At 36.3% G+C, this 23,227-nt stretch overlaps 1 protein-coding gene across 12 annotated transcripts in view; it reads right to left on the bottom strand.

Moving 5' to 3' along the window:
• Positions 1-23,227, bottom strand: part of LOC119507882 (ankyrin repeat and KH domain-containing protein 1) — a 178,688-nt gene that overhangs the window by 27,178 nt on the left and 128,283 nt on the right. For all 12 annotated transcript variants that reach the window (XM_037801129.1, XM_037801128.1, XM_037801131.1 and 9 more), the window contains 7 exons: positions 22,760-22,905; positions 22,099-22,241; positions 21,476-21,689; positions 19,924-20,099; positions 19,549-19,711; positions 17,642-17,737; positions 17,061-17,177 (listed from right to left, as the gene is read on the bottom strand). In XM_037801129.1, coding sequence (XP_037657057.1) covers positions 17,061-17,177; positions 17,642-17,737; positions 19,549-19,711; positions 19,924-20,099; positions 21,476-21,689; positions 22,099-22,241; positions 22,760-22,905 — 1,055 coding nt within the window. The remainder of the gene's footprint in view (positions 1-17,060; positions 17,178-17,641; positions 17,738-19,548; positions 19,712-19,923; positions 20,100-21,475; positions 21,690-22,098; positions 22,242-22,759; positions 22,906-23,227) is intronic.

The raw sequence follows: 23,227 nt of genomic DNA, 5'->3' as shown, positions 1-23,227 counted from the left end.
CCTTCCTATCCATGAACATGGAATATTTTTCCATCTTTTAAGGTCCCCTTCTATTTCTTTTAGTAGAGTTATGTAGTTTTCTTTGTATAGGTCTTTTACATCTTTGGTTAAGTTTATTCCTAGGTACTTGATTTTTTTAGCTGCTAATGAAAATGGTATCTTTTTCTTGAGTGTCTCTTCAGTTTGTTCATTTCTAGCATATAGAAACATTACTGACTTATGTGCATTAATCTCGTATCCCCCTACTTTGCTAAATTTGTTTATTAGCTCTAGTAGCTGTATCGTCGATTTCTCAGGGTTTTCCAGATATAAGATCATATCATCTGCAAACAATGACAGTTTTACTTCTTCTTTTCCAATTTGGATGCCTTTTATTTCTTTGTCTTGCCAGATTGCCCTGGCTCGCACTTCCAGTACAATGCTGAATAACAGTGGTGACAGCGGGCATCCTTGTCTTGTTCCTGATCTTAGAGGGAAGGCTTTCAGTCTCTCACCATTGAGTACTATGCTGGCTGTGGGTTTTTCATATATGCTCTTTATCATATTGAGGAAGTTTCCTTCAATTCCTACCTTTTGAAGTGTTTTTATCAAAAATGGACGTTGGATTTTGTCAAATGCTTTTTCAGCATCTATTGAGATGATCATTTGATTTTTCCCTTTTGACTTGTTAATGTGTTGTAATACATTGATTGATTTTCTTATGTTGAACCATCCTTGCATGCCTGGAATGAACCCCACTTGGTCATGGTGTATGATTTTTTTAATGTGTCTTTGGATTTGATTTGCAAGTATTTTGTTGAGGATTTTTGCATCTATATTCATTAGGGAGATTGGCCGGTAGTCTTCCTTTTTTGTAGCATCTTTGCCTGGTTTTGGTATTAGATTGATGTTAGCTTCATAAAATGAGTTAGGTAGTGTTCCATTTTCTTCAATGTTTTGACAGAGTTTGAGTAAGATTGGTGTCAGTTCTTTCTGGAAAGTTTGGTGGAGTTCCCCTGTGAAGCCATCTGGCCCTGGGCATTTATTTGTGGGAAGATTTTTTTTTTTTTTTTTTTAAATCATTTTATTGAGATATATTCACATACCACGCAGTCATACAAAACAAATTGTACTTTCGATTGTTTACAGTACCATTACATAGTTGTACATTCATCACCTAAATCAATCCCTGACACCTTCATTAGCACACACACAAAAATAACAAGAATAATAATTAGAGTGAAAAAGAGCAATTGAAGTAAAAAAGAACACTGGGTACCTTTGTCTGTCTGTTTCCCTCCCCTACTTTTCTACACATCCATCCATAAACTAGACAAAGTGGTGTTTGGTCCTTATGGCTTTCCCAATCCCATTGTCACCCCTCATAAGCTACATTTTTATACAACTGTCTTCGAGATTCATGGGTTCTGGGTTGTAGTTTGATAGTTTCAGGTATCCACCACCAGCTACCCCAATTCTTTAGAACCTAAAAAGGGTTGTCTAAAGTGTGCATAAGAGTGCCCACCAGAGTGACCTCTCGGCTCCTTTTGGAATCTCTCTGCCACTGAAGCTTATTTCATTTCCTTTCACATCCCCCTTTTGGTCAAGAAGATGTTCTCCGTCCCACGGTGCCAGGTCTACATTGTGGGAAGATTTTTTTTTTTTTTTTTTTTTTTTAAATCATCATTTTATTGAGATATATTCACATACCACGCAGTCATACAAAACAAATTGTACTTTCGATTGTTTACAGTACCATTACATAGTTGTACATTCATCACCTAAATCAATCCCTGACACCTTCATTAGCACACACACAAAAATAACAAGAATAATAATTAGAGTGAAAAAGAGCAATTGAAGTAAAAAAGAACACTGGGTACCTTTGTCTGTCTGTTTCCCTCCCCTACTTTTCTACACATCCATCCATAAACTAGACAAAGTGGTGTTTGGTCCTTATGGCTTTCCCAATCCCATTGTCACCCCTCATAAGCTACATTTTTATACAACTGTCTTCGAGATTCATGGGTTCTGGGTTGTAGTTTGATAGTTTCAGGTATCCACCACCAGCTACCCCCAATTCTTTAGAACCTAAAAAGGGTTGTCTAAAGTGTGCATAAGAGTGCCCACCAGAGTGACCTCTCGGCTCCTTTTGGAATCTCTCTGCCACTGAAGCTTATTTCATTTCCTTTCACATCCCCCTTTTGGTCAAGAAGATGTTCTCCGTCCCACGGTGCCAGGTCTACATTGTGGGAAGATTTTTGATGACTGATTGGATCTCTTTGCTTGTGATGGGTTGATTGAGGTCTTCTATTTCTTCTCTGGTCGGTCTAGGTTGTTCATATGTTTCCAGAAAATTGTCCATTTCCTCTACATTATCCAGTTTGTTGCCATACAGTTGTTCATAGTATCCTCTTATAATTTTTTTTAATTTCTTCAGGATCTGCAGTTATGTCACCTTTTTCATTCATTATTTTGTTGATATGCGTCTTCTCTCTTTTTGATTTTGTCAGTCTAGCTAGGGGCTTGTCAATCTTGTTGATCTTCTCAAAGAACCAACTTTTGGTGATATTTATCCTCTCTATTGTTTTTTTGTTCTCTATGTCAATTATTTCTGCTTTAATCCTTGTTATTTCTTTTCTTCTACTTGGTTTAGGATTGGTTTCCTGTTCATTTTCTAGCTTCTTCAGTTGATCCATCAGTACTTTGATTTTGGCTCTTTATTCCTTTTTAATATATGCGTTCAGTGCTATAAATTTCCCCCTCAGCACTGCTTTTGCTGCATCCCATAGGTTTTGGTATGTTGTGTTCTCATTTTCATTCGTCTCTATATATTTAGCAATTTCTCTTGCTATTTCTTCTTTAACCCACTGATTGTTTAGGAGTGTGTTGTTTAACCTCCAGGTATTTGTGAATTTTCTAAGTCTCTGATGGTTATTGACTTCTAATTGTATTCCATGGTGGTCAGAGAATGTGCTTTGAATAATTTCAATCTTTTTAAATTTATTAAGGCTTGTTTTATGTCCCAGCTTATGATCTGTTCTGGAGAAAGTTCTGTGAGCACTAGAGAAGTATGTGTATCCTGGTGATTTGGGATGTAATGTTCTGTATATGTCTGTTAAATCTAATTAATTTATCAGATTGTTTAGGTTTTCAATTTCCTTATTGGTCTTCTGTCTGGTTGATCTATCTATAGGAGAGAGTGATGTGTTGAAGTCTCCCACAATTATTGTGGAAACATCAATTGCTTCCTTTAGTTTTGCCAGTGTTTCTCTCATGTATTTTGTGGCACCTTGATTGGGTGCATAGACATTTACGATTGTTATTTCTTCTTGTTGAATTGCCCCTTTTATTAGTATGTAGTGGCCTTCTTTGTCTCTCAAAACATCCCTGCATTTAAAGTCTATTTTATCTGAGATTAATATTGCTACACCTGCTTTCTTTTGGCTGTAGCTTGCATGAAATATTTTTTTCCATCCTTTCACTTTCAATTTCTTTGTGTCCCTGTGTCTAAGATGAGTCTCTTGTATGCAACATATTGATGGTTCATTTTTTTTTGATCCATTCTGCGAATCTATATCTTTTAATTGGGGAGTTTAATCCATTTACATTCAACGTTATAACCTTGAAGGCATTTCTTGAATCAGCCATCTTATCCTTTGGTTTATGTTTGTCATATATATTTTTCCCCTCTATTAATATCCTTTATTGTACCCATACCGGATCTCTTTAGTACTGAACCTTTCTCCAAGTCTCTCTGTCCTGTCTTTGTTTCTCTGCCTGTAGGGCTCCCTTTAGTATCTCCAGTAGGGCAGGTCTCTTGTTAGCAAATTCTCTCAGCATTTGCTTGTCTGTGAAAAATTTAAGCTCTCCCTCAAATTTGAAGGAGAGCTTTGCTGGATAAAGTATTCTTGGTTGGAAATTTTTCTCACTCAGAATTTTAAATATATCGTGCCACTGCCTTCTTGCCTCCATGGTGGCTGCTGAGTAGTCACTACTTAGCCTTATGCTGTTTCCTTTGTATGTGGTGAATTGCTTTTCTCTTGCTGCTTTCAGAACTTGCTCCTTCTCTTCCGTGTTTGACCGTGTGATCAGAATATGTCTCAGAGTGGGTTTATTTGGATTTATTCTATTTGGATTTCGCTGAGCATTTATGATTTGTGTATTTATGTTGTTTAGAAGATTTGGGAAGTTTTCCCCAACAATTTCTTTGAATACTCTTCCTAGACCTTTACCCTTTTCTTCCCCTTCTGGAACACCAATGAGTCTTATATTCGGATGTTTTATATTATCTATCATATCCCTGAGGTCCGTTTTGAATTTTTGAATTTTTTTCCTCATTCTTTCTTTGATGCTTTCATTTTCCATTCTGTCGTCTTCCAGGTCACTGATTCGTTGTTCAACTTCCTCTAGTCTTGTACTATGAGTGTCCAGGATCTTTTTAATTTGGTCAACAGTTTCTTTAATTTCCATAAGATCATCTATTTTTTTTATTTAGTCTTGCAATGTCTTCTTTATGCTCTTCTAGGGTCTTCTTGATATCCTTGGTATCCTGTACTATGGTCTCATTGTTCATCTTTAGTTCTTTGAGTAGCTGCTCTAGGTGCTGTGTCTCTTCTGATATTTTGATTTGGGTGCTTGGGCTTGGGTTATCCATATCGTCTGGTTTTTTCATATGCTTTATAATTTTCTGTTGTTTTTGGCCTCTTGGCATTTGCTGAACTTGATACGGTTCTTTTAGGGTTTGCAGACCAATTGAAGTCCTTATCTCTAATTTATCAGATCTACAGCTTCGTGGAGTACGCTTTCTCTAACTAACCAGCAGGTGGCGTCCACGAGCCACCTGTTCTCCACAAGCCAGTTCTCCCCTGCTTTGCCTTTTTGGTGAGTGGGGGAGTGAGTCTTGTGGGGTCCAATTGGTGTACCAAGCTTGCGTGTGTAGTTGGTGTTGCCCGCCCTGTATATGGGGCGTGTTTCTGGGCAGTCAGGGAGGGGGGTGGCTCTAACAATCAAATCTCCCTGGTGATCCTAGAGTTTTAAAGCTGCTGCAGTAGTCTAATCTTTCAGTTCAGTCCTGCCACAGTTTGTCTCTGCCACTGACCCACAAGTCCTTGGTATTGGCATATGGCTCCTGAGACTTGCAAGTGGGTCCTTCTTCCAGTCCGTGCATCCCTTGGTCCTCCGTTGAGGGATGACTGTGCTATGTCACAGGTGAGTGCCATCCCCCCAGGGCGGTTCTGGGCTTCTGGGCTGTGTAGGGAGGCTCCCAGTCTGCTCAAATGGTGGCTGAATGGGGCTTTGTTAATTCACACTGCTCCACCTTCCCAACTCTGGGACAATCAGCTGAGGTTGCAGGGAAGGCTAATGTCCACGCCCAGTTTTGTGGTGTGTGCCTGTTATTTGAAGCACTTCCGTCACACTGGGTTGTCTGGGGCAGCTCTGGGCTATGGCGCTGGTGATGGGCAGGAGTGTTTCCTGCCCACCAGTATGATGGCTGTGAGCAGACGCCCCCCTTTTCTTGGGAAGTTGTGGTGGTTAGTGAATTTTCTCAGCCACTGGATTATTGCCTTTTGTCTCAGAGCTCTCTTAGTTCTGCTCTTGTCTTGACCTGCCCAAATTGCAAGTCTTTGAAGCTTTCTGTATTGGGCTTCTTAGAGTAATTGTTTACGAAAAAGAAAAAAGGGTTAAAAAAAAAAAAGGGGGCCCTCCTCACAGATCTAATGGGTTATTGAAATGCTAAGAGACAAAGCAATTAGGGCCATTAAGGAAAGGTCCATAGGGCAGAGAGATCAGCTTTTCTTCGGGATTTGTATATGGGCTTCAGGGCCTGAGCTCTGCCCTTCCCCTTTCTATGTTCACCACAACTCCAAAAATCCTCGGCTTTCACTTTGGAGTTTTTCGTGCTGTTTTTTTCTATGCCTGTCTCCTCTCTGCTGGGCTGGCTGCTCTCAGATTCTCTGGTGTCTGGTCTCAGTCTATCTATGGTTGGAGTTTGGATTAGTAGAATGAGTTTCCGATAAGGGCTGCCACTGCAGTTCTCCCTTCTCCTTCATGGAGCTGACAGCCCCTCCTCCCACGGGACTGAGCCTGGCAGGGAGGGATGCGGGTCCCCTGGCCACAAAAACTTACAGATTTCACTGATCTCAGCAGTTCCACGTTTTCATGAGTGTTGTATGAAGTATGCCCAAAGTCAGATTGCTCTGTGGTGTCCAGTCCACACAGTTCCTGGCTTTCTACCTACTTTCCTGGAGGAGTAACTAAAACATACAGCTCACCAGTCTGCCATCTTGCCCCGCCTCTATCTTGGTATGATTTTATATCCCGTAGAATTGTACATGTGTTTATTTCCTAATTTTAAAATTTTGTTGCTCTTATGAATGAACTATTTTCCTCCATTATATTTTCTGAGTATTGCTAAGATAAAGAATGCCTTTTGTGCATTTATTTTAAATATAGCTACCTAAATAAACTTTATTAGTTCTCACAATGTTTCCCAATTGATTCTCTTGAATTTTATACCAAGAGATATAACATCAGTAAATGACAATTGTAGGTTTTCTTTTTCTATATTTTTATCACCTTTCTTTTTCTTGTCTTGCTGCAATGCCCAGAACTTCCAGAACAATATTGAAAAGCAGTGATGTAGGTATACTGCTTCAGAATTTAATGATTTGCCTCTAGCATTTCATTATTAAATATATTAATATTAAATATTCTTTATCAAGTTAGCAACCTTTTCTTTGTTCTTAGCTCACTGTTTTTTTTTTAAAGAAAAAACTGAAATTTTAGTTTTTCTCAAGATGACGTATTTTTCTTTAATCATCAAAAAATTGCTTCATGTTAAGCTGTATCTTGCATTCCTACATAACTCTGATCGTGGTGGGTTTTTTTAAGAATTTTTTTTTATTAGAGAAGTTGTTGGGTTATAGAAAAATCATGCAGAAAATACAGAGTTCCCATATACCCCCCATTATTAAACATTGCATTAGTGTTGTACTTTGTTACAACCGATGAAAGAATATTATAATTGTACTATTAACTACAGTCCATAGTTTACATTAGGGTGCATTATTCATTTATTTTTTAACATATACCACTTATTACTAACACCTTGCATTAGTGTGGTACATTTTTTTATAACTCATTTAAGAACATTTTTATAATTGTACTATTAACTATAGTCCATCATTTACAATAGGGTTCATTGTGTTGTACAGTACTTATGTTTTTCTTTTAATTTTTATTCTAGTAACATAAATGGCCTAAAATTTCCCCTTTCAACCACATTCACATATATAACTAGGTGCTGTTAATTACATTCACAATGTGGTGCTACTATCATCACCATCCATTTCTAAAACTTTTACAATCAACCCAAAGAGAAATGGTGAATAATTTTTTAAGCCTCATTCCCCACCCCAAAGCCAGCCCTTCATAACCTATATTTTAGATTCTGACTCGATGAATTTACTTACTGTAATTATTTCATATCAGTGAGATCATACACAGTTATTTCACATCAGTGAGATCATGTCCTTTTGTGTCTGGCTTATTTCATTCAACATATTCAACCATGTTGTCACAGGAATCAGAACTCATTCCTTTTTAACGTTGAATAATATTCCATTGTATGTATATGCCACATTTTGTTTTTCCATTCATTGGATGATGGACATTTGGGATGCTTCCATCTTTGGGAAATATCTGAGTCCTTGCCTTCAGTTCTTTGGGGTATATAACTACTGGTGGGATTCCTGTGTCATATGGTAATTCTACACATAGATTTCTAAGGAACCAAAACTGTCTTCCACAGTGGATTCACCATTTTACATTCTCACCAGCAAAGAATTAGTGTTCCTATTTCTCCTCATTCTAACACTTGTAATTTTCTTTTTTTTTTTTTAAATAGTAGCCATTCTAATGGGTGTGAAATGGTATCTTAGTGCAGTTTTGATTTGCGTTTCCCTAATAGCTAATGATGTTGAGGACCTTTTCATGTGCTTTTCAGCCATTTGTATATCCACTTTGGAGAAACATCTATTCAAGTCTTATGCTCATTTTTAAATTGGGTTGTTTGTCTTTTTATTGTTGAGTTGTAGGATTTCTTTATATATTCCGAATATTAAACCCTTATTGGATATGTGGTTTCCAAACATTTTTCTCCCATTGAGTAAGCTGTCTTTTCACTTTCATGATTAAGTTCTTTGAGGCAGAAAAGTTCTTAATTTTGATGAGGGCCCATTTATTTGTTTTTCTTTTGTTGCTTGTGCTTTGGGTATAAAGTCTAAGAAATCAGTCCCTAACACAAGATCATGAAGATGATTCCCTACATTCTTCTATGAGTTTTATAGCCCTTGTTCTTATATGCAGGTCTTTCATCCATGTTGAGTTAATTTTTGTATATGATGTAAGATAGGGGAGTCCTATTTAATTATTTTGCAAATAGATATCCAATTCTCCCAGCACCATTTGTTGAAGAGACTATTATTTCCCAATTGAGGGGACTTGGCAGCCTTGTCATAAATCAACTAACCATAGATGTAAGGGTCTATTTCTGAACTCTTAATATGATTCCATTGGTCTATATCTCTATCCTTGTGCTAGTATCATGCTATTTTTTTTTTCCCAAAACAGTTTTATTCACTCTCCAATCCATCCAAAGTGGACAATTAATGGCTCTTGGTATAATCACAGGATTGTACTTTCATTACCACAATCAATTTTAGAACATTTTCATAGCTCCAAGAAGAAAAACCCCATGCCCCTCATACCCCCCATTACTGATACTTAGCATCAGTGTGGTACCTTTGTTACAACTGATGTAAGAACACAAAGTAAGATATTACTGTTAACTATAGTTCATAGTCTGCATTAGGTGTATTTTTCCCATATACCACCCTATTATTAACACCTTGTAATTGTGACATACATTTGTTCAAATTCGTACTATTAACCACCTTCATAATCCACAACAGGGTTCAATATGTTACACAGCCTCGTTTCATCCTCTACTTTTCTTTCCAGTGATACACACATCCTAACCTTCCCCTTTCAACCACAATCACATGCAAGATAAAGCATTGTTATTTATATATGTTATTTATATACTCGGTAAGGTGCTCCTATCACCTCTATCCATTTCCAAACATTTACAATTCTGTACAAATTAAGCATCAGTTCCACATTCTTTAACATTATTCTATCTTCTGGTAACCTATATTCTAGATAATAACTCTTATGAGTCTGCTCATATTTAGTTCATATTAGTGAGATCATACCATATTTGTCCTTTTGTGCCTGGCTTATTTCACTCAACATAATGTCCTCCAAGTTGTGCATGCATCAGGACTTCATTCCTTCTTAAAGCGGAGTAATATTCCATCATGTGTATATACAACATTTAGTTTATCCATTCATCACTTGACAGGCACTTGGGTTGCTTTCATCTTTTGGCAATTGTGAATAATGCCGCTATGAACATTGGTGTTTAAATGTTTGTTTGCGTACCTGCTTTCAGTTCTTCTGAGTATATACCTAGTAGAGGGATTGACGGATCATGTAACAGTTCTATACTTGGCTTCCCAAGGAACCATCAAACTGTCTTCCACAGTGGCTGTACCAGTTTCCATTCCCACCAGAGTGAGTAAATGTTCCTATTTCTCCACATCCTCTCCAACACTTGTGGTTTTGATTTGCATTTCCCTAATAGCTAGCAAAGCTGAACATCTTTTCATGCGTTTGTTGCCATTTGTATTTTCTCTTTGGAAAAATGTCTATTCATGTCTTTTGCCTATTTTTTAATTGAATTGTTGGTCTTTTTATTGTTGAGTTGTAGGATTTCTTTATATATTCTGGATATTAAACCCTTATTGGTTATGTGGTTTCCAAATATTTTCTCCCATTGAGTAGGCTGCCTTTTCATCTTATTGACAAAGTCCTTTGAAGCACAAAAGTATTCAGTTTTGATGAGGGCCCATTAATCTATTTTTTTCTTTCACTGATTGTGCTTTGGATGTAAGGTCTAAAAAACCACTGCCTACCCCAAGATCTTGAAGATGCTTCTCTACATTTTCATCTAGTTTTATGGTCCTGGCTCTTAAATTTAGGTCTTCGATCCATTTTGAGTTAATTTCTGTAGAAGGTATGAGGTAGAGGTCCTCTTTCATTCGTTTGGATACATATATCCAGTTCCCCTGGTACCATTTGTTGAAGAGATTGTTCTGTCCCAATTGAGTGGACGTGGCATCCTTGTCAAAAACAATTGACCAACATGGTGAAATGAAACAAAATAGAGTTTCAGTGGCTGAGAGATTTCAAATGGAGTCAAGAGGTCACACTGGAGGGGTCATTCTTATGCGCTACATAGATATCGCTCTTGCAGTTTTATCATATTGGAATAGCTAGAAGGAAATACCTGAAACTGTCGAACTTCAACCCAGTGGACTTGATTCTTGAAGGTGACTGCCTAACTATGTAGCTTACATGGTGTGACTGTGTGAAAACCTTGTGGCTCACACTCCCTTTATCCAGTGTATGGACAGATGAATAGAAAAACAGGGACAAAAACAAAATGAAAAATAGGATGGATTGGGGGGGATGGAATATTTTAGGTGTTATTTTTTACTTTTATTTTTATTTCTTTTGGAATAAGGAAAATATTCAAAAATTGACTCTGGTGACAAATGCACAACTATATGATGGTACTGTGAATAATCGATTGTACACTGTGGATGATTGTAAGGTATGTGATATACCTCAATAAACCATATTAAAAAAAAATCAATTGACCATAGATGTGAGGGTCTATTCATGAACTCTCAATTCAATTCCATTGATCAATAAGTCTATTTTTATGCCAGTACCATGCTGTTTTGACACTGAACCTTTCCAATATGCTTTAAAGTCAGGAAGTGTGAGTCTTACAACTTCTTTCTTTTTGAAGATGTTCTTGGCTATTTGGGGCCCCTTACCCTCCAAATAAATTTGATTGGCTTTTCCTTTTCCGCAAAGTAGGCTGTTGGAATTTTGATTGGGATTGCACTGAATCTGCAAATCAATTTGCATGAACTGACATCTTAACATTTAGCCTTTCAATCCATGAACATGGAATGTCCTTCAATTTAGTTAGGATCTTCTTTGATTTATTTTAGCAATGTTTTATAGTTTTCTGAATATAGATCCTTTACATTCTTGGTTTAGTTAATTCTTAGGTATTTGATTCCTTTAGTTGCTGTTGTAAATGGAATTTTTTTCTTGATTTCCTCCTCAGATTGCTCATTACCAGTGTATAGAAACACTACTGATTTTTGCATGTTTATCTTGTATCTCACAACTTTGCTAAATTCATTTATTAGCTCTAGTAGCTTTGTCACAGATTCTTCAGGACATTCTAAATATAGGGTCACGTTGTCAGCAAATAGTGAAAGTTTTATTCTTTCTGATTTGGATAACTTTTTTTTTCTTGCCTAATTACTCTAGCTAGACCTTCTAGTACAATGTTGAATAACAATGGTGACAGTGGGCATCCTTGTCTTGTTCCAGATCTTTGAGAGAAAGCTTTCAGTCTTTTACCATTGAGTATGATGTTAGATGTGGATTTTTCATATATGTGCTTTATCATGTTGAAGAAGTTTCCTTTTATTTCTATTATTCTAAGTTGTTTTTATCAAGAAAGGATACTGTATTTTGTCAAATGCCTTTTCTGCATCAATTGAGAAGACTGTATTTTTTATTCCCTTCATTTTGCTGATGTGGTATATTACACTAATTAATTTTCTTATATTGAACCACCTTTGCATATTTGGGATAAATCCGACTTGATCATGGTGTAAAATTCATGTAATGTGCTGTTGGATTTGATTTGCTAGTATTTTGTTGAGGATTTCTGCATGTATAGTCACAAGAGAAATTGGTCTAATTTTTTTTTTTTCTTGAGTATCTTTCCCTGGCTTTGATTTTAGGGTAATGTTGGCCTCATAGAGTGAGTTAGGTAATGTTCCCTACTCTTCCATTTTTTGGGAAGAGTTTGAGCAGGATTGGTATTAATTCTTCCTGGAATGTTAGGTATAATTCACCTATGAAGCCTTCTGGTCCTGGCCTTATCTTTGTTGGGAGGTTTTTGATGACTGATTCAATCTCTTTACTTGTAACTGGTCTGTTGAGATCTTCTATTTCTTCTCGAGTCATTGAGGTAGTTTGCGAGTTTCTAGGAATTTGTCCATTTCATTAAGGTTGTCTAATTTGTTGGCATACAGTTGTTCATAGTATCCTCTTATGATCCTTTTTATTTCTGTGGGGTCAGTAATGTCCCCCCTCTCATTTCTGATTTTATTTATACTTGTCTTCTCTTTTTCTCTGTCAGTCTAGTTAAAGGTTTGTTAGCTTTATTGATCTTTTCAAAGAACCAACTTTTGATTTTGTTAATTCTCTCTATTGTTTTTTTATTCTCTATTTCATTTATTTCTACACTAGTCTTTATTATATCTTTCCTTCTACTTACTTTGGGTTTAGTTTGCTCTTCTTTTTTAATTCCTCCAGGTGAGAGGTCTTTGATTTTAGCTCTTTCTTCTTTTTAAATGTAGGCATTTAGGGCTATAAATTTCCCTCTCAACACTGCCTTTGCTACATCCCATAAGTTTTGATATGCTGTGTTTGATGTGCTCCTCTCAAGATACTTACTGATTTCCCTTGCAATTTCTTCTTTGACCTATTGATTAAGAGTGTGTTATTTAACTTCCATATATTTGTGGACTTTCTAGTTCTCTGCCTGGTTTTGATTTCCAGCTTCATTCTACTGTGGTCAGAGAATATGCTTTGTATAATTACAATCTTTTTAAAATTTGACTGTTTCACAATGGGTTTGCCACCAGAAAACAAGTGTCATGAAAACCACTGCTGCATCTCAAGCCAAAATAGGAAAAAGAAAGACTCATATAAATAATGTCATCTTTGACACACAGATTTGTGCAAGTCGACCACTACTGGCCACCAGATCTACAAGTGTGGTGGAATCAACAAAAAAAAACCATCGAAAAATTTGAGAAAGAAACTGCTGAGATGGGAAAGGGGTCCTTCATGTATGCCTGGGTTTTGGATAAAGTGAAAGCTGAACATAAGCATGGTATCACCACTGATAGCTCCCAATGCAAATTTGAGACCAGGAAGCTTTATATGACCATCATTGTTGCCCCAGGAAACAGAGACTTTATGAAGGTAAATTTGAAGCTGCTAACCCCAAGAATGGGCAGACCCATGAACATGTCCTCCTGGCTTACACACTGGATGTGAAACAACTAATTGTTGGTGTTCACAAAATGGATTCCACTGAGCCACCTATAGCAGAAGAGAGATGAGGAAATCATTAAGCAAATCAGCACCTACATTAAGAAAATTGGCTATAACCCCGACACAGCAGCATTTGTGCCAAGTTCTGGTGGGAATGGTGACAATATGCTGGAGCCAAGTGCTAACATGTCTTGGTTCAAGGGATGGAAAGTCACCCATAAAGATGGTAATGCCAGTGGAACCAAGCTGCTTGAAGCTCTGGATTGCATCCTGCCACCTACATGACCAACTGACAGCCCTGTGTCTGCCCCTGCAGGATGTCTACAAAATTGGTGGTATTCGTATACTGTCCCGATGGGCCAAGTGGAGACTGGTGTTCTCAAGCCAGGCATGGTGGTCATCTTTGCTCCAGTCAACGTTACAACTGAAGTAAAGTCTGCTGAAATGCACTATGAAGCTTTGAGTGAAGCTCTTCCTGGGGACAATATGGGCTTCAATGTCAATAACATATCTGTAAATGATGTTTGTCGTGGCAATAAGGCTGGTGACTGCAAAAATGACCCACCAATGGAAGCAGCTGGCTTCTTGCTCGGGTGATTATCCTGAACCATCCAGGCCAAATCAGTGCTGCAATGAACCTGTGCTGGATTGTCAACACAGTTCACACTGCTTGCTGAGGGAGAAGACTGATAGCTATTCTGGGAAGAAGCTGTAAGATGGCCTCAAATTCCTGAAATCTGGTGATGCTGCCATCATTGATATGGTTCCTGGGACACCCACGTGTGTTGAGAGCTTCTCTGATTATCCCCATTTGGGTTGTTATGCAGTTTGTGATATGAGATAGACAGTTGCTGTGGGTATCATCAAGGCTGGGGACAAGGAGGCTGCTGGAGATGGTAAGATCACTAAGTCTTCCCAGAAAGCTCATAAGGCTAAATGAATGTTATCCGTAACACCTGTCACCCTAGTCTTACTTGGTGGTGAAGAAAGGTCTCAGAACTGTTTGTCTCAATTGGCCATTTAAGTTTAATAATAAAAGACTGGTTAATGATAGCAATGCATTGTAAAACCTTCAGAAGGAAAGGAACATTTTGTTGACCTTTTGTTTTGCATTGCAGTTTTAAGTTATTAGCTTTTAAAATCAATACTTTTTAAATGGAAACAACGACCAAAAATCTATCACAGAATTTTGAAACCCATTAAAACAAAATTTAATGAGCAACCTGCGTCTTCTTTTGAAAGGTCAGCCTTGAAATGCCTAAGCATAAGACTGAGTTGCCCATAACCTATTTCTGGTGTTCCATCTGCTGACATTTGATAGTTGAGGGTTAATAGTGTTTTAGGACAGGAATTGAGGGTTTTTTTTTCCACCAGCTAAGGAGAAGGATCATCATTTAAGTCGATTTAAGTACTTAGTAAAAAACTTAGGGGAGCAGTTTGTCAGGTGCTATCTTGATTAGGATGGAAAATCAAAGAGTAATCGGTAATGTTTATAAGCTATCTTAGAAGGCCAAGTCCTGTAATAAAGGCCATGTGTTGCACACAGAATTTTAATTTTGTATAGTCATATCTATAGCAATATTGAGTATATTTGGGAGTTTATTGTATTTAAGTTCTAGGAAATTTAAAGACCCTGGAAGTTGAAAAAAATTTTTATTGAGACTTGTTTTGTGACCCAACATGTGCTCTATCCTGGAATGCAATCTATGAGCACTTGAGAAGAATGTATATCCTGCTGTTTTGGGGTGGAATGTTCTGTATATGTTTGCTAGGTTTACTTTATTTAACATATTATTCAAGTTCTCTGTTTCCTTATTGATCTTCTGACTAGATAGTCCATCTACTGATCAGAGTGGTGTAGTGAAGTCCCACTATTTCTCCCTTTAGTTTTGCCAGTTTGGAGTACCCTGGTTAGATGCATAAATATTTATGCTTGTCATTTATTTCTTGGTGGATTGACTGTTTTATTAATATATAGTGTCCCTCTGTTGTCTCTTGTAACAGCTTTTGACTTAAAGTTTACTTTGTCTGATATTAGCATACCAACCCCAGCTCTTTTATGGTTACTATTTGCATAGAATATCTTTTTCAATCCTTTCACTCTCAACCTATTTATGCCTATGGGTCTAAGGTGAGTCTCTTGCAAACAACATATAGTTGGATTGTGCTTTTTTATCCATTCTGTCAATCTATATCTTTTTTTATTTTTTTATTAAATTCAATTTTATTGAAATACATTCACACACCATACAATCATCCATGGTATACAATCCACTGTCCACAATATGATAACATAGTTATGCGTTCATCACCACAATCTATCTCTGAACATTTTCCTTACATCAGAAAGAACCAGAACAAGAATAAAAAATAAAAGTGAAAAAAGAACACCCAAATCATCCCCCCATCCCACCCCATTTGTCCTTTAGTTTTTATCCCCATTTTTCTACTCATCCATACACTAGATAAAGGGGGTGTGATCCACAAGGTGTTCACAATCACACTGTCACCCCTTGTAATCTACATTATTATATAATTGTCTTCAGGAGTCCAGACTGCTGGGTTGGACTTTGGTAGTTTCAGGTATTTACTTCTAGCTATTCCAATACATTAAAGCCTAAGAGGTGTTATCTATACAGTGCCTAAGAATGTCCACCAGAGTGACCTCTAGACTCCATTTGAAATCTCTCAGCCACTGAAACTGTTTCGTCTCATTTTGCATCCCCCTTTTGGTCAAGAAGATACTCTCAGTCCCACGATGCCGGGTCCACATTCATCCCCGGGAGTCATACTCTGCATTGCCAGGGAGATTTACACCCCTGGGAGTCAGGTCCCACGTAGGGGGGAAGGGAAGCAAGTTCACCTGTCGAGATGGCTCAGTTAGAGAGAGAGGGCCACATCTGAGCAACAAAGAGGTACTCAGGGGGAGACTCTTAGGCACCATTACATGCAAGTTTAGACTCTCCTGTGTGGTAATGAGCTTCATAAGGGCAAGTCCCATGCTTGAGGGCTCAGCACATCGAACTGCCAGTCCCAATGTTTGTGACAACATCAACACCAGTCCAGGTGAGGATGTCCAACACATCCGCACCTTCCCCCAGATCCTCGGGGCTGGGGAGGGGGAGGCTGTAAATATATTTTTTATTATCTGCCCAAATTACTCTGGGATGTGTCACTATTTCACTCTAGCCTATACTAACCTACCGTATCTCACTTTCTATTCAAAGTTCCATGCATGTCAATCTATATCTTTTGATTGGGAGTTTAATCCATTAACATTCAGTGTTATTATTGTAAATGCAGTACTTATTTCAGCCATTTTTTTCCTTCAGTATTTATGTCATATCTTTTGTATCTTTTTTTCCTTTATTGCAGTCTCTTTTTCTGTATAGTTGATCTTTTGTGATATATCTGAAATCTTTCTCATTTCTGTTTCTGTATATTTTTAAAACACTTTCTTTGTGGTTACCCTGGGGTTTGTATTATACAACCTGTGTCTAAAAGCTATTAATTTGAAAAATACCACTTTGGCTTCAATAGTATATTCATTCTCTGCCCCCAAATCTCTCCATTTCCCCTTTGGGAATCTTGCTCAAAATCCAGTCCCTCTTTATATGGTATCAAAACATTGTTTATGAATGAAAGGTCAGAATCAAAAAGTTGATGTGGTCTGACCATCTATTAACCATCTCCTTTGAAGCAGATTTTGTTAAGATGATTGGGTCACACCGGTGGCAAATCTATTCTATCAGATTTTCAACAATTTCTAAGGAGGAAAATTATTTTTTCCTGCTTACCTTTTCCAGATCAAGTTCCTTTAAAAGAATACTTGCATTCTTATTTGCTTCTGCAGCCTGCTGGTCTTTAGCCTTCACAATTGTCTCAACACATTGGTGACATTTTTTCAACAGTTCCTAAAGTAGAAATTGACATTATATAAATATAGAATATGTAATATAAATAGGCCAAATAAAACTTGAGCTGATAAGAGGACCAAAGTCCAGGGATTAAAGCCAAACAACTGAAAATTCAATAGACAAAATGAAGCTATCCTTTGAGTCTAGTTATATATCAATCTTGCATCAAAAATAAAGCACCATTTCCTAAAAAGTATATGTGTTCTTAGATGGTTAAATCAAATCAAATCAGGCTAATGACTTAATGATAAACTTAGTCGCAGTCATTGCAATTAAGTTCCACAGTAGAAAGGAAATCTCAAAATAATTTATCAGAAGCATTATATCCATCTGTTTTGCAAAAGGAGAAACTAAAGCAGAGAAAGAGCAGGTGTTGAGCCCCTTACAGGCTTCTAATTGTAAACCTTGGCATGTAATTCCATAAAGAAGAAAAATGTGCTTCAATAGCATGTTAAACTTACCTTATCTGTAATTGTTGCTATGTATCTCATGCATTCAATATCAGAAGGGAACTGGTTAACTTCCTTCACCAAATATTGAACTACTTTTACATGACCCTGTAGAGAGTACAACCAAAATATTCAAAAGAATCCTGTGAAATTTTGTCCATATGTTTAAAAACTTAAGAGTAAATTTAAAGGTGTAGTATTACTTCCAGATAGTTGACTAAATTCAAAATAGAAATTACGAAGAACAGTATTCATTTTATAAACCAAAAAAGATATGTACAACATGTTCAGGTACAGATGGTGGACCCAAAGACATTTCACTTGAATTTAATCAGCTCACTTCCCACTGAAAGTAGAAACACTAACTGTAGAAAAACAATACCTCTCAGAATAAATCTGTTAATAAAAACTAGCAACGTGAAATGAACCTCAGTATAAAAGGGAAATTAGTCATAAAACAAGAGAATGCTATAGATTTGAAAGCATACACCCATGTAACCTGTGCCTCATAAAGATATAAAACAATTCCATAATTTTCCATAGAAAGTTCCCTCATGCATGTCCTCAATCAAATCCTTGCATTATCTCGGCTCTACGTTACTAAACTAAACAAGGTAAAGTGTCACATTTATCCAAGCCCTATGACTTGACTCAAGGTAAAAGGGCAAATGTCATTATCAGGGGCCAAATGATCTGGAATCAATTTTATAAAGATCTATTTTAACATAACCAAGCTTGTGTAGTTTCCCCTCTTATTAAGTTTCTAAATTATCCTCGAGAATTAGTCTGATGGTGACAAAATTCAGAAAAGCAGTTGCTTCTGAGGCAAAAAATTGAGAATGAGTATGGGTGACAAGGGTGTATGCATTTATCAAAACTCATTAAAAAATTTATCTTAGGATTTGTGTATTTCTCTACATGGAAATTATTTTGCAATTAAAAAAAAAGGAAAATGCTGAAGAAAAGAATTAAGCCTAAAAAATATTTTAAGATTTTCTTTTAAGACACTTAGCTTACACTGCTCTTATTCAATAGTTATTTAGTGGCTACTTATATGTGCTAGGCATTGTGCTAAACAACTGAGTATAAACGGTGGTGTGAAAGTCACGAGTCTTGGTCTTCATGGAATTTCCAGTCTGGTTGGGGAGACAGGCATTAAAAAAAGTAAATACATATTTGAATATATAGTTACAAATTGAGATAAGGACTACGAAGGAAAGAATAGTGTACTATAAAAGAAAACAAGAAGAGGCTCTTTCTCAGATTGGGCATTAGGGAAGGACTCTCTGAGAAGTGACATTTCAAATGGGAGCTAAAGGATTAGGAGTAGTGAGACAGGTGAAGAGTAAGAAAAAGAACACTTCAGGAAGAGAAAAACCAGTAAGCAAAGGCCCTGAGGCAGTTAATTTAGTGCAATCTAGGCCAGTGGCTGTAGTATAATAAGCAAAGGAGGAGGTTGGCATGAGCAGGGCCTTTAGCTTATGTTAAGGAATTTAATTTATCACAGTTGCAATGGGAATGCTTTTTAAAATAAAACAGATAAGTGGGCCTTAATATATATATAATGTATAATAAGTTTTTATGAAAGCATCCACTCCTTTTTGTTCCTCCTTAGGTAAAGAAGATTTGTTCATCAGCATGTAATATCTTTCCTTAAATCTTATGTTTTACGTACAACAACATAACAAAACTAATCAAGACACCAAGGATTTAACAACAAAGTTGCTTATAGCAAACTACCACATGGATCTTTAGATTTGGTCACAAAGGAAGTGGAAAAATAGCAGTGATTTGTGTATGGAAATATGCATGTGAATATATTCCATTTTCCAAATCAACTCAGGTTCTCACATGGTTTCAACTTAGAATTGGTTTAAAATTATTAAATGTTATTTCTTTTTTTTTCCATATCAAATTACCTTGCGAAATGCTGACATAAGGGGTGTAATTTTCCGGTTATCTGCTGCATCCACATCAGCTCCTGCTTGCACTAGCAACTGCACTACATCAAAATGACCACCATTGGCTGCCAGCCAAAGTGGTGTGTTTCCTTTCTTGTTACGAACATCAATATGGGCTCCCCTACAAAATCAAAGAATGTTAATATAGTTTCTTATGAGAAGAGGCTTTTTCCAGTTTTATCATCTTCTGTTATCGCTTACAAAATAACATGGAAATAGTCTGTCCTTGAAAATTTCAACAAAAATAAAACAACATTAATTAACTTAAAAGGGCTCTGAAAAGTGAAAGGGACCATAGGAAGTTCTGGGTGTATTAATACAAAACAGACCTACCTATTGATCAGGAGCTCACAAAATTTGTAGTGACCTTTGTCCGCTGCTATTGTTAAAGCAGTGTCTCTTGAGGAAGGCACAGGTGGGGCATTGACATCTGCTCCTTTATCGAGGAGAACTCTTCCAACCTCTGCATACCCTCCAGAAGCAGCTTCCATCAAGGGGGTAAGACCAGTCTGTTTGAACCAAAATATTATAAAGCAAGTAAGTTACTGTAATTTCTTTAAAATACTAAAACAATGGGCTTTTAAGAGGATTCTATTTCTGATTTTCTCTCATAAAAGAGTTAAACAATTTTCAGTCTTGAATTTTACAAAACAGCAAGTGAAAACTGTTACATTCAATTACATGTGCCTGAATGAATTCACTTATCACAGTGTATTACCTTATACTAAAAGAAAAAGAAACGATTTCATAACTTCTATATGATAATAAACTTGAACATTAGATAATAACATCTCTGCAAAATGAACAGAAATATTTTTAAGCAAGACTAAAAAGAAAATTAAGCAAGGCACAATGTTCAATGGGAAAATTTTGTTTAGAATATATTCTATCTGAGAATGCAGTTTGCTAAAAAACTTAGGATAAATTCCTTCAGTCCTACTCAAACTTGGGTAAAACAGATTCACACATCACTTAATAACTGTTTTACACATGTATCTTTTGGACATTAGTCTTCAACACTTTAGTCGAAGGACATTTCTTGCTGGTATTATTCCCCAAATAATCTGGATTTCTCTAGGACCTTTAACAGATAAGTGAGCCACACTGAATGCTTGTGATACAAAAAGACAAGCTGATGGCAAGAAAGGCTCATCTCCCTTTCACAATGAAAATCTGAGGGAAAACTATACTTCCTCATTTCTTAGATTAATAGAATGTAAATGTTGCATTAAAATTTAAGAAATACAACTAATGACAATCAGGAAGAAAATATGGTATTTTCATTCAAACCTTTCCAATTTTAAACGACTATCAGATTGGCTGTTTTCAGATTACAAAGAGTTCCATATAAACTACATTTTTTCTCAGCTCTAGGTACCTAATAGTTCTAGGCAAAGAATTTCTAACCACTGACATACTAATTCCTACTTTCTAATAGCCATGAAACTCAAAATCTGTCATGGTAAGATTAGATTTTAGTTGTCCTAATTTTATAAGCTATGCTAATTTTTTACTTGGGATTTTACGAATGATAATTATATGCCTCACGAAAGGAGTTATTTAAAAATAGACATCAAAAGACTTAGTACAAAATATTCTTACTACATTCAAAAGTTGCAAACTGGAAGATTAAGAGAAAGCTACTCGAAGCTGAGGCTGGAAAAAGCACTGATTCTGTTTTATTAGTCATTCACTGTCATTAATAAAAGTCATGAGTGGTGTCATGTGTCACCGATCTTTGTATAGCACAATTCCCCAATTATGCAATGGGGTATAAATTTTAACTTATGACAATTTAAAATACCATATTCAAGCTGAGTTAGAGTGTTATGCATTTTCTAATAGAAATAGATCTGAAATAGTTGATAAGTCATAAAATGCTTACTTTTGCCCTATGTTCAACATTGGCTTTTCGGTCCAGAAGCAAACTCACGACTTCTGCTCGTCCTTGGAAACAGGCCAAGGTGAGAGCTGTGTTCCGATTCGTCTCTATCTGGGCGTTAATGTCTGAACCCATATCAAGTAGCAGTTTCACTGCAGGAACGTGTCCATTCATTGCAGCCAACATCAGGGGAGAAATGCCTAGTTTACTCCCAGTCCTATGGGGGAAAATGTGCTTAGAAAAATTTTTAAATAAAGTATACAGAACATTAAAGATAAAAATGTTTCAGTAAAGGAAAGTTTTCTGATACCAGTAAATAGAATTGTTTAGACTAATGGTAAGGAATGGGAAAACCTCACAATTTAAAACATAATTCCCATTTAGGGGTTATGAATTTTCAACTATACTTTACAAACTACTTTCTGAAATGAGATCTCTTTAAAAGCAGACATATTAGCCAAAATAAGCTGTGATTACTAAAAAGCAAAGCAGATAGCAGGAATAATTATTGGCATAGTATTATCTTAATTAAAAATGGCACCTACCCAAACATTTAGGGGAAGATACTTAATTCTAAGGTAGTAACTTATTAATCATGAGTAATAAAATGAATGAATAGGTAATACCTCGAATTAATTTCTGCCCCAGCATTAAGCAGAATCTTAATGATATTAACATATCCTCCAGATGCAGCTAGACTCAGTGGTGTATAATCAGATACATTCCTATGTTCTTTATTGGCACCTCGAGCCAGCAGCAAGTCTACCACCTACAAAGTAAAATAGGAACAGAGAAACCCAGTTTACACTAAAGGTTCAACTTATAATGAAGGAAGAACAAAGAAGTAGTACCTACAACTTCCTTGGGTAAACATCTGACATTTTAATTACATTTAATTAGACCTTAAATGGTAAAATATCAGTACTAGAGAAATGGATTAAATTTTACATCAAGGAATTCACAGATATGAAATGCCATTTGTATTGAAATAACAAGATTTTACACTTTTTATTTGTCAATTATTAAGCAATGAATTTACATTTCATATGTGTTAGGATTTGGTTCACTCAACCCCAATAAATGTAAAGATAAACAGAAATTTTTATTTGGTCTAAAGGGTAAGAAAAAGATTCCTTAAAAAGTCATTTACCATTCCCATTAAACTCAGAGAGTATCCCATTCCTCGGAAAGTATGTTACATGTAAATTTTATTCATGTTGCTAAAATAAAATCACATGCATAGTTGGAAATACAAGCAAAATGTTTACAAAATGAAAATTAACATACCTCCTGACGCCCACCAGAACATGCTAAGGAAAGTGGAGTGTCCTTGGTTCGTTCGGATTGTGCTTCTATATCTCCACCTTTATCTAACAGGATTTCAACAACTCCGACATGTCCTGCTGTTGCTGCCAGGATCAGTGGTGTGAAACCTAAATCAGGATAAAACATCCTCAAATACACATGTGTCTTTTACTTATTAAGCCAGTGTTTTCAATTCTCTATTGCATTGTTAAAAAAAAAATGCCTTTAAGGGCAAGTATTGATGACCATTTAATGTAAAACTGCTCTAAACCTTAATTTGTTAGTGACAAAAACCTATAAATATCTGATGAAAAGGAAATGCTAGGTCAATAACAACTATTAAAGTTTATATTCACAATGAACTTGGATGCCTCTGCAAGCTCTTCTATTTTGGATTAAGGAATAAGTCAAACACAATTTACATTACTTCACTGATGAATTTTTGAGAAT

The sequence above is a fragment of the Choloepus didactylus genome, chromosome 13, assembly GCF_015220235.1.
Source record: "Choloepus didactylus isolate mChoDid1 chromosome 13, mChoDid1.pri, whole genome shotgun sequence".
NCBI lineage: Eukaryota > Metazoa > Chordata > Mammalia > Pilosa > Megalonychidae > Choloepus > Choloepus didactylus.
Note: the sequence above shows the minus strand (reverse complement) of the source record. Positions and strands in the feature narration are given on the sequence as shown.